This window comes from Calliphora vicina, chromosome 5, assembly GCF_958450345.1.
Source record: "Calliphora vicina chromosome 5, idCalVici1.1, whole genome shotgun sequence".
Taxonomy (NCBI): domain Eukaryota; kingdom Metazoa; phylum Arthropoda; class Insecta; order Diptera; family Calliphoridae; genus Calliphora; species Calliphora vicina.
Window position 1 is genome coordinate 78329950 of NC_088784.1, and position 16792 is coordinate 78346741.

The 16792-nt window shown below is 30.1% G+C and overlaps 1 protein-coding gene across 1 annotated transcript in view; it reads left to right on the plus strand.

Moving 5' to 3' along the window:
• Positions 1–16792, plus strand: part of Wnt5 (Wnt oncogene analog 5) — a 228504-nt gene that overhangs the window by 178825 nt on the left and 32887 nt on the right. The window contains exon 5 of the mRNA XM_065512221.1: positions 12385–13093. Within this exon, the coding sequence (XP_065368293.1) occupies positions 12385–13093 (709 nt within the window). The remainder of the gene's footprint in view (positions 1–12384; positions 13094–16792) is intronic.

The window sequence follows — 16792 nt, forward strand, 5'->3', positions numbered from 1 at the left end:
AGCGCTTTCCAAAAATATAAAAATCTTTGAAATCAGATGGGGGAAAATTGTAAATATCGAAGGTACCCTTCTTTGAGCCGCCATAGCGCATCCCCTGGAGCATATATAGAGCCCATTTTATTAACCTAAATTCAAGTACTCCTTGGCTACGGCAACATCAAATTTTATCCCAATCCGATCAACCGTTTAGAAATGCCAGATTTATTTCCAAAAAATTCTGAATCTGCCCCAAAGTGCAGTGGTTATATATAGACATCTTTAGAAGTCATTAAAAACCACTTCTACTTTGAATGTAACAAAAGTAGTGAGTAGTACTTACATTCTACTTGGCTGCAAAATACTTGACTTTGATTAAACACACATTTCAACTAAAATCTCTTCCTTAACAACCACCACACTTGTCAATAAAACCAGACTCCATAACAAATTGACAAACTATTATATACAAAACTACTACACACATTTTTCATTAAATAGTCTCAGCAAATTGTGTAAAGGATACTAATTTTATTACACAATAAACAGATAAATTACTAAAGTCATAAAATAAACACAAAAGGATCGAAAAGGAAGTAGCATTTTAAGATTCAGAAAAATGGCCAAAAAAAAGAAACGAAAGCAAACAAACTAAATATTTCTTTTATATCCATGACAAAGTACCAAATATTAAAAGATTACAAAAGGCAAAAATGAAAGCATGAATGAATAAAATCAAGTGATGGCTGGACACCCAGGGATTAAAGGTATATATTTTGGTGCAACAAATAAATTTCATATCGATGGCATTGTCCAGTCGTATTTCTATTCTATTTCTAGTTTTGTATAATGAAATTCAAACAGATGGTTGGTTTGGTTACGCATTTTATGATAATAATGAAATTTTACCAAAAAAAAACTTTGTATTCTGACAAAGTGGATTTTTCTTAATAGTGAATAAAATTGAAGAGAGAAATTTATTAAAATTCAAGCACAGTTTTTGAAAATTATAAGAAAATATAAATATTTGTAATTATGTTTATTAGCAAGAGGCAGCTGTAGCTCATGTTATTATTTCTAATATAATTTTTTTTAAAATAATTTGATATGTTTTAAACTTTTATTGTTTTATTTCTAAACAACTTTATATACAATACATAAGTTTTATTTTCAAAGTTTTATTAACTTGCAATTGTTATTATTATTACTTTTTACAATACTATTGTTTCTTATCATAAACCCTATTACGGGTTTATCATTTGAAAATCCTGCCATAAACCCATAAAAAATAAAATAAACAAATTTTAAACTATTTCTACGAAATTTGTTTCAACTTCGCAGGAATAAATAAGAAAACTTTTGTTGTTTGCTATATTTTTTTTATTAGTTATATACAAATAAAATTTATTTTGTTATCAAAACAAATAAAAAAAAATAAGTAAACCCACCAGTAGCCTAAAAAAATATAAAAATTATGCTAAGTTTGCTATCAAAATCACTACTACTCGTATTATTCGTATGAGTACTAAATCTAATAAAATATATTTTTATCCAAACAAACTTACATCGTATAGACAGACAGTCATAGTCATATAGAACTTGAGGCAAGAAAAAAACTTTTTTTTTATCTACTTAAAATTCTCCAAAAATATATGTAATATTTGTATATCTTGGTTATTTTATTTATACACTTTCAGTGAGTAAACCCACATGGAAAAACAAACAAGGATATGTTTGAAAAATAAAACAAATCACTCCCTTTCAAATTTCATAATATAAAAATCATAACATACTCGTACCAACCACATACATGCCTTGCTAAATAGAAAATGCAATAAAATAAGTTTGAAAATAAACACAAATAATTGAAATTATTGAATCTAAAACGAATTAAAGTTACACTTGCTGTAAAAGTTTGGAAAACAAAAGTTTAATACACAAATATATCTGCTTCGGATATATTTTCTGAAGAAACTGACTCCGAATTTGAGATATATTTTCTACAGAAAATTAATCCAAATCAGCGACAAATTTTCTAAGACAAATTACTCGGATTCGGAGAAACATTTTCTAATGAAAATGACTACGATTCGGAGACTTATTTTCTATGAAAAATATCTGCAAATCGGAGACGTATTTGCTACCAAAAATATCTCCAATTCGGAGACATATTTTCTATGAAAAATATCTCCAAATCGGAGACATATTTTCTATGAAAAATAACTCCCATTCGGAGACATATTTTCTATGAAAAATATCTCCAAATCGGAGACATATTTTCTATGAAAAATATCTCCAAATCTGAGACATATTTTCTATGAAAAATATCTCCCATTCAGAGACATATTTTCTATGAAAAATATCTCCCATTCGGAGACATATTTTCTATGAAAAATATCTCCCATTCGGAGACATATTTTCTATGAAAAATATCTCCCATTCGGAGACATATTTTCTACGAAAACTATCTCCGATTCGGAGTCATATTTTTTATGAAAAATAACTCCGATTCGGAGTCATATTTTCTATGGAAAATAACTTCGATTCAGAGTCATATTCTCTATGGAAAATAACTCCGATTCGGGGCCATATTTTCTATGGAAAATAACTCCGATTCGAGGTCATATTTTCTATGGAAAATAACTCCGATTCAGTCATATTTTCTATGGAAAATAACTCCGATTCGAGGTCATATTTTCTATGGAAAATAACACCAATTCGGAGTCATATTTTCTATGGAAAATAATTCCGTTTCGAAGACATATTTTCTATGAAATATATCTCCGATTCGGAGTCATATTCTCTACGAAAAATAACTCTGATTCGGTGTCATATTTTCTATGAAAAATATATCCCATTCGGAGACATATTTTCTATGAAAAATATCTCCCATTCGGAGACATATTTTCTATGAAAAATATCTACCATTCGGAGACATATGTTCTACGAAAACTACCTCCGATTCGGAGTCATACTTTTTATGAAAAATAACGCCGATTCGGAGTCATATTTTCTATGAGAAATATCTCCGATTCGTAGCCATATTTTCTATGGAAAATAACTCCGATTCGGAGTCATAGTTTCTATGGAAAATAACTCCGATTCGGAGTCATATTTTCTATGGAAAATAACTCCGATTCGGAGTCATATTTTCTATGGAAAATAACTAAGATTCGGAGTCATATTTTCTATGGAAAATAACTCCGATTCGGAGTCATATTTTCTATGGAAAATAACTCCTATTCGGAGTCATATTTTCTATGGAAAATAACTCCTATTCGGAGTCATATTTTCTATGGAAAATAACTCCTATTCGGAGTCATATTTTCTATGCAAAATAACTCCTATTCGGAGTCATATTTTCTATGGAAAATAACTCCGATTCGGAGTCATATTTTCTATGGAAAATAACTCCGATTCGGAGTCATATTTTCTATGGAAAATAACTCCGATTCGGAGTCATATTTTCTATGGAAAATAACTCCGATTCGGAGTCATATTTTCTATGGAAAATAACTCCGATTCGGAGTCATATTTTCTATGGAAAATAACTCCGATTCGGAGTCATATTTTCTATGGAAAATAACTCCGATTCGGAGTCATATTTTCTATGGAAAATAACTCCGATTCGGAGTCATATTTTCTATGGAAAATAACTCCGATTCGGAGTCATATTTTCTATGGAAAATAACTCCGATTCGGAGTCATATTTTCTATGGAAAATAACTCCGATTCGGAGTCATATTTTCTATGGAAAATAACTCCGATTCGGAGTCATATTTTCTATGGAAAATAACTCCGATTCGGAGTCATATTTTCTATGGAAAATAACTCCGATTCGGAGTCACATTTTCTATGGAAAATAACTACGAATCGGAGACATATTTTCTATGGAAAATAACTCCGAATCGGAGACATATTTTCTATGGAAAATAACTCCGATTCGGAGTCATATTTTCTGTGGAAAATAACTCCGATTCGGAGTCATATTTTCTATGAAAAATATCATCAAATCGGAGACATACATATTTTAAATTTGATCATTAATAAAGACATATTTTCTATACAAAATAACTGCGATTTGGAGGCAGGTTTTCTATAAAAAATATCTGCGATTTGGACACATATCCTCTATGAAAAATATCTCCAATTCGAAGACATTTTATATAAAGGTAAAGATCGGAACTTTCATCTTATGCCTACTCTGTGTTAAATTCACTAAAGTGCAGTAAATAATAATTTTTTTCTTAGGCTATATTCTTTTTCCGCTGGGATATAAACTACTATCTAAAAAATATAAGCTAGACATATAAATATGTATGTATGTTTAAATGTTATTTTAGAATAAAAACCATTATGTGCATATGGGTAACTTTCTGTTTTCTATTCAATGATTTTTACCATACTAAAGTAATGCAATTTATAAGTGACTTAATAGAAAAAAGTATAACAAATTTCAGAAGGAAAAATTTGTCAAGTATTTTTTTAAATTTTTATAAAAAACTAAAAAAATATGTAGAAAAAATTGAATAGGTAATTTACAATTCACCCACCTAAACCACAATATGTGGCAGTAAATAAACTAAAGGAAATAATACTCCAAGTACGAGAAAAACAGTGCGAGAATAAGTTTTGCAAGCTTATCTGTCAGTAAAATGGTAACACTCTCCTATACAAAAGGCACCAAACAACCACACAATCAAACAATAATAACAATAACATTTAACTACTCATACACACAGATACACACACTTAAATATATCTCAACCACACAAATAATACTTTAAAATCCTTAAAGGCCTTGAAGGCAAAAAATAAAATAAAAGCTTTTTTTTTTTTTTGAAAAAAATAAAATTCTTAAGCTAACATTTTCAAATAAATACAATCATCATTACACAGTAGAACGAATAACAACTAAAAAATACTCACTTACATATGTTAGAAACTACTGTGTAAATGTGTGTTAAGAATCCTTCCTTCTTACAAACATTATCCTGGCAATGTTTGTACAGTAGGAAAAAATTCTGTAATAATAGTAATGGCATAAATCCTGTACACAACACATACAACAAAAAAAAAACAAGAAAAGGCGTAAAATAAGTTTATTTTAGATTTAAAATACCAACAGGCGAAATACAATGGCAATTGTTAACATTGTACAGGGTTAAGAAATTTATATATGCTACTAAAAAAATGAGCAAACAAACAAATGGTGGAAAAAAAGCAGCCGGCTTTTTTATATCCGGCCACTGATCCTTTGCAAATATTTAAAAGTGTTCATGTAATCGTCCTTTATGTACTTACGCACACATGTTTGTGCATATGTTTCCTTTTTTATTTTTTTTTTGTTTGCAACGGCTAACAAGTCATATTAAGTCTAGGTTGTACCTTCAATTATATCCTTTTTGTGTTTATATATAAAGTTTTTGGTAATAATGTTTGCCTCCGAGGTTGGCACATTATTTAGAACGAATCGTTTTATAGTGGATTTGTAGAATTATCTAAAAGTGTTACGGGTTGTAATTTGAAATTGTTAAAGATTTAAACTTGACAATAAGGCCGGAAGAGTTTTGTAAAATTTTAAAAGCAAAGTTGGGTTTCAAATGTTTCCTTTTACAAAAGCAAGAGATTTGAAATGTTATAAGGATTACAAGGAATATTAAATGACTTTGGCCTAACAATGAATAATAATTTGCTTACAATAACCATCACCATGAACATAAGAATATGCAGTTGGTATTTCTGGCATTTTCTAAGGAAAATGTCTCCGAATCTGAAAATATTTTCTAAAGAAAATGACTTCGAATCACAGACATATTTTCTAAAGAGAGTTTCTCTGAATCTGAGACATATTTTCTAATGAAAATTTCTCCGAATAAGAGACATATTTTCTAAGGTAAATGTCTCCGAACCAGAGACATATTTTCTAAAAAAATGTCTCCGAATCAGAGAAATATTTTCTGGAGAATATGTCTTCTGTTCAGAGACATACAATCTAAAGAAAAAGACTCCGTATCAGAGACATATTTTCTAAAGAATTTTGTCTCCGAATCAGAGACATATTTTCTAAAGCAAATGTCTCCGAATCAGAGACATATTTTCTAAAGAAAATGTCTCCGAATCAGAGACATATTTTCTAAAGAAAATGTCGCCGAATCAGAGACATATTTTCTAAAGAAAATATCTACGAATCAGAGACATATTTTCTAAAGAAAATGTCTCCGAATCAGAGACATATTTTCTAAAGAAAATGTCTCCGAATCAAAGACATATTTTCTAAAGAAAATGTCTCCGAATCAGAGACATATTTTCTAAAGAAAATGTCTCCGAATCAGAGACATATTTTCTAAAGAAAATGTCTCCGAATCAGAGACATATTTACTAAAGAAAATGTATCCGAATCTGAGACATATTTTCTATAGAAAATGTCTCCGAATCAGGGACATATTTTCTAAAGAAAATAACTCCGAATCTTAGACATATTCTCTAAAGAAAATGCCTCCGAATCAGAGACATATTTATTAACGAAAATGTGTCCGAATCTGAGTCAACATTTCTAAAGAAAATGTGTCCAAATCTGTCACAAATTTTCTAAAGAAAATGTCTCCGAATCTGTGATAACTTTTCTAAAGAAAATGTCTACGTATCTGAGACAACTTTTCTAAAGAAAATGTCTCCGTATCTGAGACATATTTTCTAAAGAAAATGTCTCCGAATCAGAGACATATTTTCTAAAGAAAATGTCTCCGAATCAGAGACATATTTTCTAAAGAAAATGTCTCCGAATCAGAGACATATTTTCTAAAGAAAATGTCTCCGAATCACAGACACATTTTCTAAAGAAAATGTCTCCGAATCTGAGACAACTTTTCTAAAAAAATGTCTCCGAATCTGAGACATATTTTCTATAGAAAATGTCTCCGAATCTGAGACATATTTTCTATAGAAAATGTCTCCGAATCTGAGACATATTTTCTATAGAAAATGTGTCCGAATCAGAGACATATTTTCTATAGAAAATGTGTCCGAATCAGAGACATATTTTCTAAAGAAAATGACTCCGAATCAGAGACATATTTTCTAAAAAAAATGACTCCGAATCAGAGACATATTTTCTAAAGAAAATGTCTCCGATTCAGAGACATATTTTCTAAAGAAAATATCTCCGATTCAGAGAAATATTTTCTAAAGAAAATGTCTCCGATTCAGAGACATATTTTCTAAAGAAAATGTCTCCGATTCAGAGACATATTTTCTAAAGAAAATGTCTCCGAATCTTAGACAAATTTTCTAATGAAAATGACTCCGAATGAGAGACATATTTTCTAAAGAGAATGTCTCCGAATCAAAAACATATTTTCTAAAGAGAATGTATCCGAATCAAAAACATATTTTCTGTAGATAATATTTCCGAATATGAGACATATTTTATAAAGAAAATGACTCCGAATCAAAGAAATATTTTCTAAAGAAAATGACTCCGAATCAGAGACATATCTTCTAATGAAAATGTCTCCGAATCAGAGACATATTTTCTAAAGAAAATGACTCCGAACCAGAGACATATTTTCTAAAGAAAATGTCTCCGAATCAGAGACATATTTTCTAAAGAAAATGTCTCCGAATCAGAGACATATTTTCTAAAGAAAATGTCTCCGAATCAGAGACATATTTTCTAGAGAAATGTCTCCGAATCAGAGACATATTTTCTAAAGAAAATGTCTCCGAATCAGAGACATATTTTCTAAAGAAAATGTCTCCGAATCAGAGACATATTTTCTAAAGAAAATGTCTCCGAATCAGAGACATATTTTCTAAAGAAAATGTCTCCGAATCAGAGACATATTTTCTAAAGAAAATGTCTCCGAATCAGAGACATATTTTCTAAAGAAAATGTCTCCGAATCAGAGACATATTTTCTAAAGAAAATGTCTCCGAATCAGAGGCATATACATATATCATTCGCAGAATTGCTAGAATTACTTTCTAAATTATTTTCACATATTCGGACGAACTCTACAATTCTAAAACAATTAATATTCTTATATATGACTCACCTCTGTAAACTGCTCTGGCCAACCACCACAATGTTTCGCAACAAAATCCTAACTCATACCATCACCTATTTGCTGATTAATGTAATTTGCGCTTAAATCACACTCCCCCATTTTAAATTCATATTGCTGGAGAAAATCATGAATGAAATCAAAAAAGAAGAAGGAAAAATAAAAAAAAAAAAAGTAAAGTACCCTGCTGATGGTTGGGTTGTTTGGTATTTTTTGATTAAGGATTGTTTCAAACAATTTTCAGAAAAATATGTGCAAAGTGTAAATCTTAACGCCTTGTAAATGAGATTCCTTAAGGGCATTGCAATTACCAGGCGGCCAACCAGCCAGCTACCAAGTGCAACAAATGCAATTAAGTTTCAATGAGTTGAATGCTGAATACTGAATGTTGCTTGTTGTTATAATTTATAAAACACATTGTTGTTGTGAAGCTACCACTGCTGTGTGGCAAGGTGTTGGGCGTTGGGTGTTGGTTGTTAAATGGCCAACATCATTGTGGTGAGTAACGTAGGATGTAGAAGAGTGTAGTCGTTTAAGGGTAACAAGCAGCAGACTATTTATGAAATGAAAAGTTGCACCTGAAGTATATTTTTGTACTAAGTAATAAGGACTTAATTATAGCCCTCAAATATTTAAATAAAACCTTTAGATATTCTTAATTAGATTTCTTAAATAGTCATTAAGTTGCTGGGCGTTTTTGACCTCGTTTACTATGTTTAATTTATTAATTAAAATAACTAGATATTGTGTTTGCAACCTTTTCATTTTATACTAAACCTGTCATAAGTTCGATTATTTTTAATCGAATTTCTTAAATCTTGTCTAAACATTAAATACTTTTGCTGCTCTGTCTTCGTTTTACCAAACACCCCATTTGATGGCTGTTAAGCCTATTTATGTAATAATGTTTGTGTGTTGCAAGTGTTTCATGTAAAAAATCCTGTTACTTAATTTATGATACAACAACAACGATAGTAAAAATACAACACTAAATTGCTATTGTAAATAAATATTTCGTGTTTTGGTGAATATGCACCCCTGAGGGGTTTTGCAAAAAAATAAAAACAAATTACTAAAGAGGCGTGTTACTTTACACACACAAAAGGGCGCAATGTAACAAACAAACAAACAATGTTGGCATCTAATTAAAAACACAATTTTAATCTAATTTGAAAAATGCATTAAAATTCAAAGAAAAGACATGAGAGAGCAACAGGAAATGAAATGAAAAAATAATTTCACAAAGGGGACGTCTGATAATTTTGAAGAAAAATCGGCAGTTTTAATTTTGAAAAGTTAACAAAATATTGGGAATAGAATACAGCGAATTATACCTTCCCTAGGGAAACAGAAACTAACACAAAACTTGTCACGTGTCTAGTTCTAAAATGATAGGTACCGGTTCTAGTTCAAACGCTTTATATGAAGGGGACCTGTCACAATAACTAGCCGTAGTCCTAGGATGGGGTAAATAGACACATTTTAAGCACTCTTTGAAAAGTCACGGAACTAACTCTAAAGCATTTGTTCTGTGTTTGATATTTTAATACTGGTCATACAATTTATTAAAATATTTTCACCAGATTTGTTTAAAATTCATTGATAAAATAGTTGACAATTTACAAGTGCATGTCAAGTGATATGTCCTCTTTTCACATATCACGAGATTAGTTCGTTTAAAACAATTGACAGAAATTTCCCGTGGGGTTAATTCTCGTTCAGACGACGCACCGTGGCGCCCGTAGAACAAGTGAGGTTGCAAAATAAAAAAATATAATAAACCTATTTTACAGAAAACTGTCTATCGATTTCAAATATGCTACCCTTATTACAATCAGATGTTTGGTTCAGAAGACATAGCACTTCAAAGTTGACTGATTTTCAATTTAAAAAAAAAAACAGACTAAAAATGGTAATTTGGTCCGCTTTCAGATACAATATATCGAAAACTATCTAACGGATCATCATTATTTTTGATTCTATTGATAGATATATTTATTAAGAAAAGAATAAAGAAAAATTGTAGTGTATGCTTTCGTAAATCGATATTTACCAACTATCCATTTTTTCAATATTTCTCAAATTTCATGGAAAATAAAAAAAACTATCAATTTCTATATTTGCCATATTTTCAAAATAAGTTCTCTGATTATTCCTTTATCTAATGCAAAAATTTCAAGCTGCCAGTTCTTGCCCCATTTTTTGCTAGAGATAAAATTTTGAAAAAAGACATGGTCCCAAAAATGACAATAACCAAAAAAAAACCAACCCAAAAATTTTTGTTTAATCTTCTCTGGAATAATTTTAAATCATAAAAGCGTTTAAAACGAACATAAATTTTAAAAAATATTTTATTTTACTTCCCATAAAATTGATTTTTTCACAAATTTTAACTTTGCTAACCCATAAGTAGGCACATGAAAGGCGTAGAACCATTTTCAAACACTCATTTCATAGGCTGATCAATTATCTATCATATGCCCTTTAATTTTTTTGATTACATCATTTGATTCAAAAATTATGATTTTTGCAATGAAAAACTCAAATTTAGAAACTTTTTTTTTTAAATAATTCGTTATCTCAGGAAATATTGGAGATATTGTTACGAAATTTCACGTGGCTTGAGTGGAGGCATTTTCGAGTTGACTTACAGTTGTACAGATTTCTATTGGTAATGGGGGCCAGTGCGTGGTCCCTCAAAGTTGGTCACCTTGGGACTCACATTTTTAAAAAAAATCGCCAAAAATCCATTTATGGTGCGAATGAGCTGAAACTTAAAATATAAATAGTCCTTGATAATACCTACGAAAAATATGTTCACATGTGTATGTTATCTCTTTCAGTTAACGAGATATTTAAGTTTATTTACTTATTTCTTTTAATTTTGCTCTATTTTTTTGGTTTTTTAGATATGGCGGGCCTACGGAGGGTCAAAATGTTTTTGTTATAAATCAGCTATATTGGCGATAAAATTCTAAATAAAATAAAAGCAACTTGCTAATAGTTATCTAGGCCCTATGAAAAGTTACACGCATCCAAAGTTGGAACATGTAAAAAGGGCCGTATTTTTTTTTCCAAAAAAGCCCCTATATTTTTTCTTTTGTAGAAAAAAATTTTCTTCGGGACTATAAAAAATTTGTATATGATCCGAAATGAGAACTTAATAAGAAAGCGTATAAAGTAAAATTTGACTCACTTAAATGGACATAGTTCCCCCAAAAACTATCCAAACTTGGCCAATTTTTTTAAAAAAAAAATTTAGGTTTGAGTAAAAAATTCTAAAAACACAAAGCAGCGATCCACGAAAAAGCTCCATATTTATATAAATCAATATCTTATTTAAATACATGCAAAGTTTTCTTACTATCACACGGTAAATAACATCACAGTAGGCTCTTTTCTAGAAAACCTCAGTTTTTGGAACACATTTTCCCCCTTTTAGGAATTTCGTTATTTGAAAATAAAAAGTGACAAAAATTGTAATGCCATTGTTTTAAGCACATTTTGATCTACATTAGTTCTAAGTTTAGTTATGATATCTTTAACCTTTAATTAATTACATTAATTCAAATTTTATATTTTTCTTTATGGAAAATCACCATGTTATAATTTTTTTAGTTTTTAAGGTAAATGACATTCGAAAAAGTCATAAAATTATTTCATTTCACATAAATATTAGTGTTCAGGTCCTAAGGTTTTCACCAATACCAAATACTTGTATATAAATCTTATACTTACTCTAAAGAAGCAGCACAAACCTTGCCCCCTATCTAAAATTTTAAAGTTTTTTCATACAGATTTTGAAGATCGTTCCATAATTGTTCTTAGCTCTCAATTATATCACTTAAATATGCATAAATCACTTACAAACATCTCTATCAAGTTGATATCCAATAATCTTCATATATATAGAAATTGACTTGTCAAATTTTATTAAGATCAATCCATTGGTATTATCAATACCCCATATAATGATCACTTTTAAAAAACACATTAACCTATATAAGTGTCTTATAAATATCGATATCTAAATTTACTCAATTGTATGTATGCACAAATCATACTTCTTGATTTCGTGACATTCAGTCCATTATTGGCAAATCATTACCACACTAACTACATGTAATGCTGATGGTATATAGTAGTTAAGTTTTTTTTTTAATTACAAATTAATAACTTTTATAATATTTGTTTTAATTAATTGTTAAAATAATAAACAATTTTAAACTTTACCAATCATTTTATTTTATTAAGTTAAATTTAAACTTACAACACACAACATGTGTGCAATTGCCAATCTTGTTTCATTCTCTGATTTCTTTTTTTTTTTGTTGAATTTTAGATTTGCTACAGATTTTATTGACATACGAGAAAAGGAAACTAGACGTGGCACACGCGGTGCTGGTAATCCAGAAAAACGTGGCAGAGCAGGACGTTTACATCAAAGGCGACAACAGCAACAACAACAGCAGCAACAACAGCTTTTACAACAGCAAATGCTAGCAGATGATTCTTCAATTTCTATGACCTCTTCACAAAAAAACGAAACCATGACAACAGCTAAACAACAGCAGCAGTATCATACACAATACAAAACAAATACTGAGTATGAAGATAAAACTAGCAGCAATGGAACATCATCATCTTTAGCCTCAGCTGTACTTACATCAAGTGACTTTAAATCTTTTGAAAATTCCAATAAAAATGTCAGCACAAATGCAACACAAACTGTGCCACCAACAGGAACGAGAAATGCCAACAGTAACATTAGTAATGATCCTAATAAAATTGCCAGCAATATGACACAATCCTCAATGACCTCTGCAGCGGCGCAACAAATCAAACAGCAGCAAAAACAGCAGCAGCAACAGCCATCAATAACACGTTCATCTTCAGTGGCACCTCCCCGACAGGAGGAATCTTCAGAAGAGTATATGGAAAGTGGTGGTGGAGTTCGCATTAAACCAGAAGATTTATTAGAATTACAAGAACGTATAACAAAGGAAATACTCAATTCAAAATTACAGGAAAAGGAAATGCTGGAATTACAGGTAAAACTTTACTAGCAATAGGTAGTAGTAGCATTTGTAGCAAATACATACTGAAATGTTTACTGTAAATTACCCCAACAGTTCTGGGGGACTGTGCCGAACATAAATAGCTACTAAACTAACTATTTTAAAATGTGAGTGTCCTAAGCTTTGTTTACAAATAGACTGTCTAATAGCTGAATAGCAGAATACGCTGGTAATACAGTTAGTTGAAGTTAATTCTGACAGCGCCGATAATAAACTGACTCCATGTAACTTGCTGTTACTCTTTACCATCTGCCAGAAGTTTCTTGAATTATCTAAAGGACAAAACAAGAATGTTCTATTTCTAGAGCTTTCAGCAGCCTTAATGTCAATGCAGCATTAACAGTTAATATTGACAGCTGATAAGTAGAAGTATCCACTTATGACAATATATACAAAGTATGGTGGAAGTGGAAACCAGACGCTAAAACCGTTAAATTCAAATTAATAGGGCAATTTCGTAACAATTATATTTCAGATGGGTAAAAGAACTACTTTCTAAAGTGCAGTGCAAAATAAACAATCAAAGTGACTACTCTGTAGATTACTTAGAGACACTTAAGTGACAATTGGCTTCATGCTAGATTACCTGTGATATATAAAGTAAACAATTGAAACCATATATAAAATGGAGTCAGATTTGAGTAACAAATGATATATTGACTCCTTGTAAAACTGCTGGGACAGCACAGTCCTTATTAACGTTTTAGTTGTGTGCGTTTAATGTTCTTTTGCTGTGTTTCTAACAATTTTATTTACTCTTTATTTTAGGGTTTTTTTTCTGTTGTATAAATGTATTTGTCTATGCTTTTGGCTGCAAGGATGTGTGGCTGTTTATTTGCTGGGGGGTGGAGCGGCATTAGTGGTAAACCAATAAATATTTATATTTGCATTAGACGGTAGTTATTTGCCATTGGTTTCTCCCAGTTGTTGTAGGTTTTCTTCACCCCTCTACCTCCAATTGCCTGTGTGTTTTATTTTATTAACATTATAAATTTAAATTTTAAATGTTAATGGCTTAAAGGTAGAATATTGTTAAAATATATTGTGTTTAAATTTGTATATCCATTTGACTGCAAATCATTAGATTAGATTAGGAGTTTTATTTAAGTGCAGCAAATTACAAACGTTTATTTGTTTTTGTTTAATGTAATGTTGTTTTTTTAAATTTCTAAAAGCAGCTAAAGAAAAATGTGAATTAAATTAATTTCTTTTAACAATTTATATGAGTGTCTCGAATGGTGTCTCGAATAAGCCAAGAGTAGAACAAACAAGAACGTAGGGAGTTTAGATAGATTTAATCGTACTTAATTGTTTCCCAATGCACTATGGTTTCAAATCAAGTTTTTATGGCATAAATTAAAATAATCATGTCAGAGCTTTTAATTTCAGCACATTTAATGTCCATGGCATATAAATAAATTTAAACAAAAAATAGTCAATTGGACCACGCCCACACTCTACGCCCACTAAATGGGAAGGTATCCAAACTGAACTCTTTTTTATTATTTGATTTTTGTTAATATTCAGATTTTTATTGATTGTTTTAAAGAACCCATTCTATTAGTACATCATATTTGCTCCCGTTAGTTGTCCAATCCGAAAGCATGTCGGTACGGGTAATCAAAAATTGTGCTAAAATAAAATGACAATTGTGGGTGTTTGCTGAAAAATGCTGGCGAGATATGAATATACACTCAAAATACACACTTTGGCGAACACTTCCACATTTAAACTTCCATGCATGTTCGTGCCCAAACACAACTTTTGGTCCACGGAACTTATAGGTTATGGCGAGACTATAAAACTACACAATCACAATATCAAGAATTACGACAAGGACTCAACAAAAATAAAATTCAAAAATATGCCATAGAACTACTTAATTTGGGCTACATTTGCCATTTTTTAAATACTTTATAACTTTATTTTTTAAGGTTTGCTCGTTATACAATTGTAATACTGTTTTAACACTTATTTAAGAATACGTGTTTAAAGTTTCAACTTTGAAAGCCTAGCAGACCAGCAGTGTTGTCAACTGTTTTTTTTAAATATATTTTCTTGATTGCTTGGAGTATTGTCTTTAGGAAAATAAATTAATTTTTAACAATTTTAAAAAAAAAAATTTTTAATTTTTGCCAAAAAAAATCGATTTGGGACCATAGTGCAATGGTGAATTTTTGTACTTCTAAATCAATGATCCATAAAACCTTAAATTAGGTACCTGATTAAAATAAGTATCCAGAAAGGGGAGCTATTTTATTCTTTATCTCTTTTAATGGTTGTGATGGTGAATTTTTGTACTTCTAAATCAATGATCCACAAAACCTTAAATTAGGTACCTGATTAAAATAAGTATCCAGAAAGGGGAGCTATTTTATTCTTTATCTCTTTTAATGGTTGTGAAATGGGCTCTTAAGTATTTTCCTGGATTTTTTTCCATTAATAACATTTTTTTACATTTTATTATTAACATGAATTTTATTACATACATAAATAGTGATTCCTATTTTTAATATGACCCGAAGGAACACTCTTTGACATTTACTTTTAAAAGATAATGTTATTCAAATGTTGACTGAGACTGCGCTGAAGCTAATCAATTCGGAAGGTTACTAATTGCAGCATTACTGCAGATATCTCGCGAATTATAACTTTTGACTTCACATAACCCCAAATAAAAGATCTAAAGGAGATATCACACGATATAGGCGGCCATGTTCTCATGTGTAATGTTTAATTTTTACTAAACCTAAACTGTCAACTGTGAAACTGCTTTTTGTGGTTGTCCAAACCTATCTGCAAATCAATATTCCAAATTTTGAGGTTTTTTGTCATTACATCTTAAATAATTACCACAATAAGAACATTTGGAATAGGACATTGATTGGACTTTCCCCGTGTTGTGAAAAAATTTGGCCAATGTATTCCTAAATTTTCTAATCGAACATCCTTTGGCACTGATTCGGTTTTTCCTGGGCGCTTTTTAAAGCTTGGAACAGGTCATCTGTGGAAAACGCTTTACGGTTGGATTATTTTGTGTCAACAGGCCCATAGCTACAGAGCGTCTAAATTCCAAAAGAGTATTTTTTTCAGATGACTGGCAATATATCGAGCCCTTACCGCCAAATTATCGTAAGCGACAAAACACAAATTTTACAGGAGAAGGTTTTTTTAAATTATTTTGAAATTTATACATAGAATTAAAAATGTTATGATGCGCTATAATATAATTTCGTTCAAGCTATTTTTCTATTTTGCAAAAATATTTATAACTTTTAACAATTAATAATTTCATGGAATACTTTTGTGAAAAATATGACAAAAATTGTTTTTATTGAATTTTTGCATAGATAAAAATTTTCGAATTGAAATTAATTTTTTATTTATTAATAGTTTTTAATGAAATTTCACAGTTACTATTAGATATAGATTTTTCTATTTAAAATGGAAAAATAAAAACGAACTTTGAAATTTATTATCAGTAATCAAAAAAAGTGTTGAAAAATTCCAAAAATGGAAATTTTTGGTTTTTTTGGCTAATATCCATATCAGTTTCGGGGTTATCGGAACCCTTTACAAAATAATTCGAAACATATTGGGCCACCTAAAATCGGTTACCATATTTTGATATCGAATATGCGATTTGAGAATTTTTGCCCTAAATTTTAATTA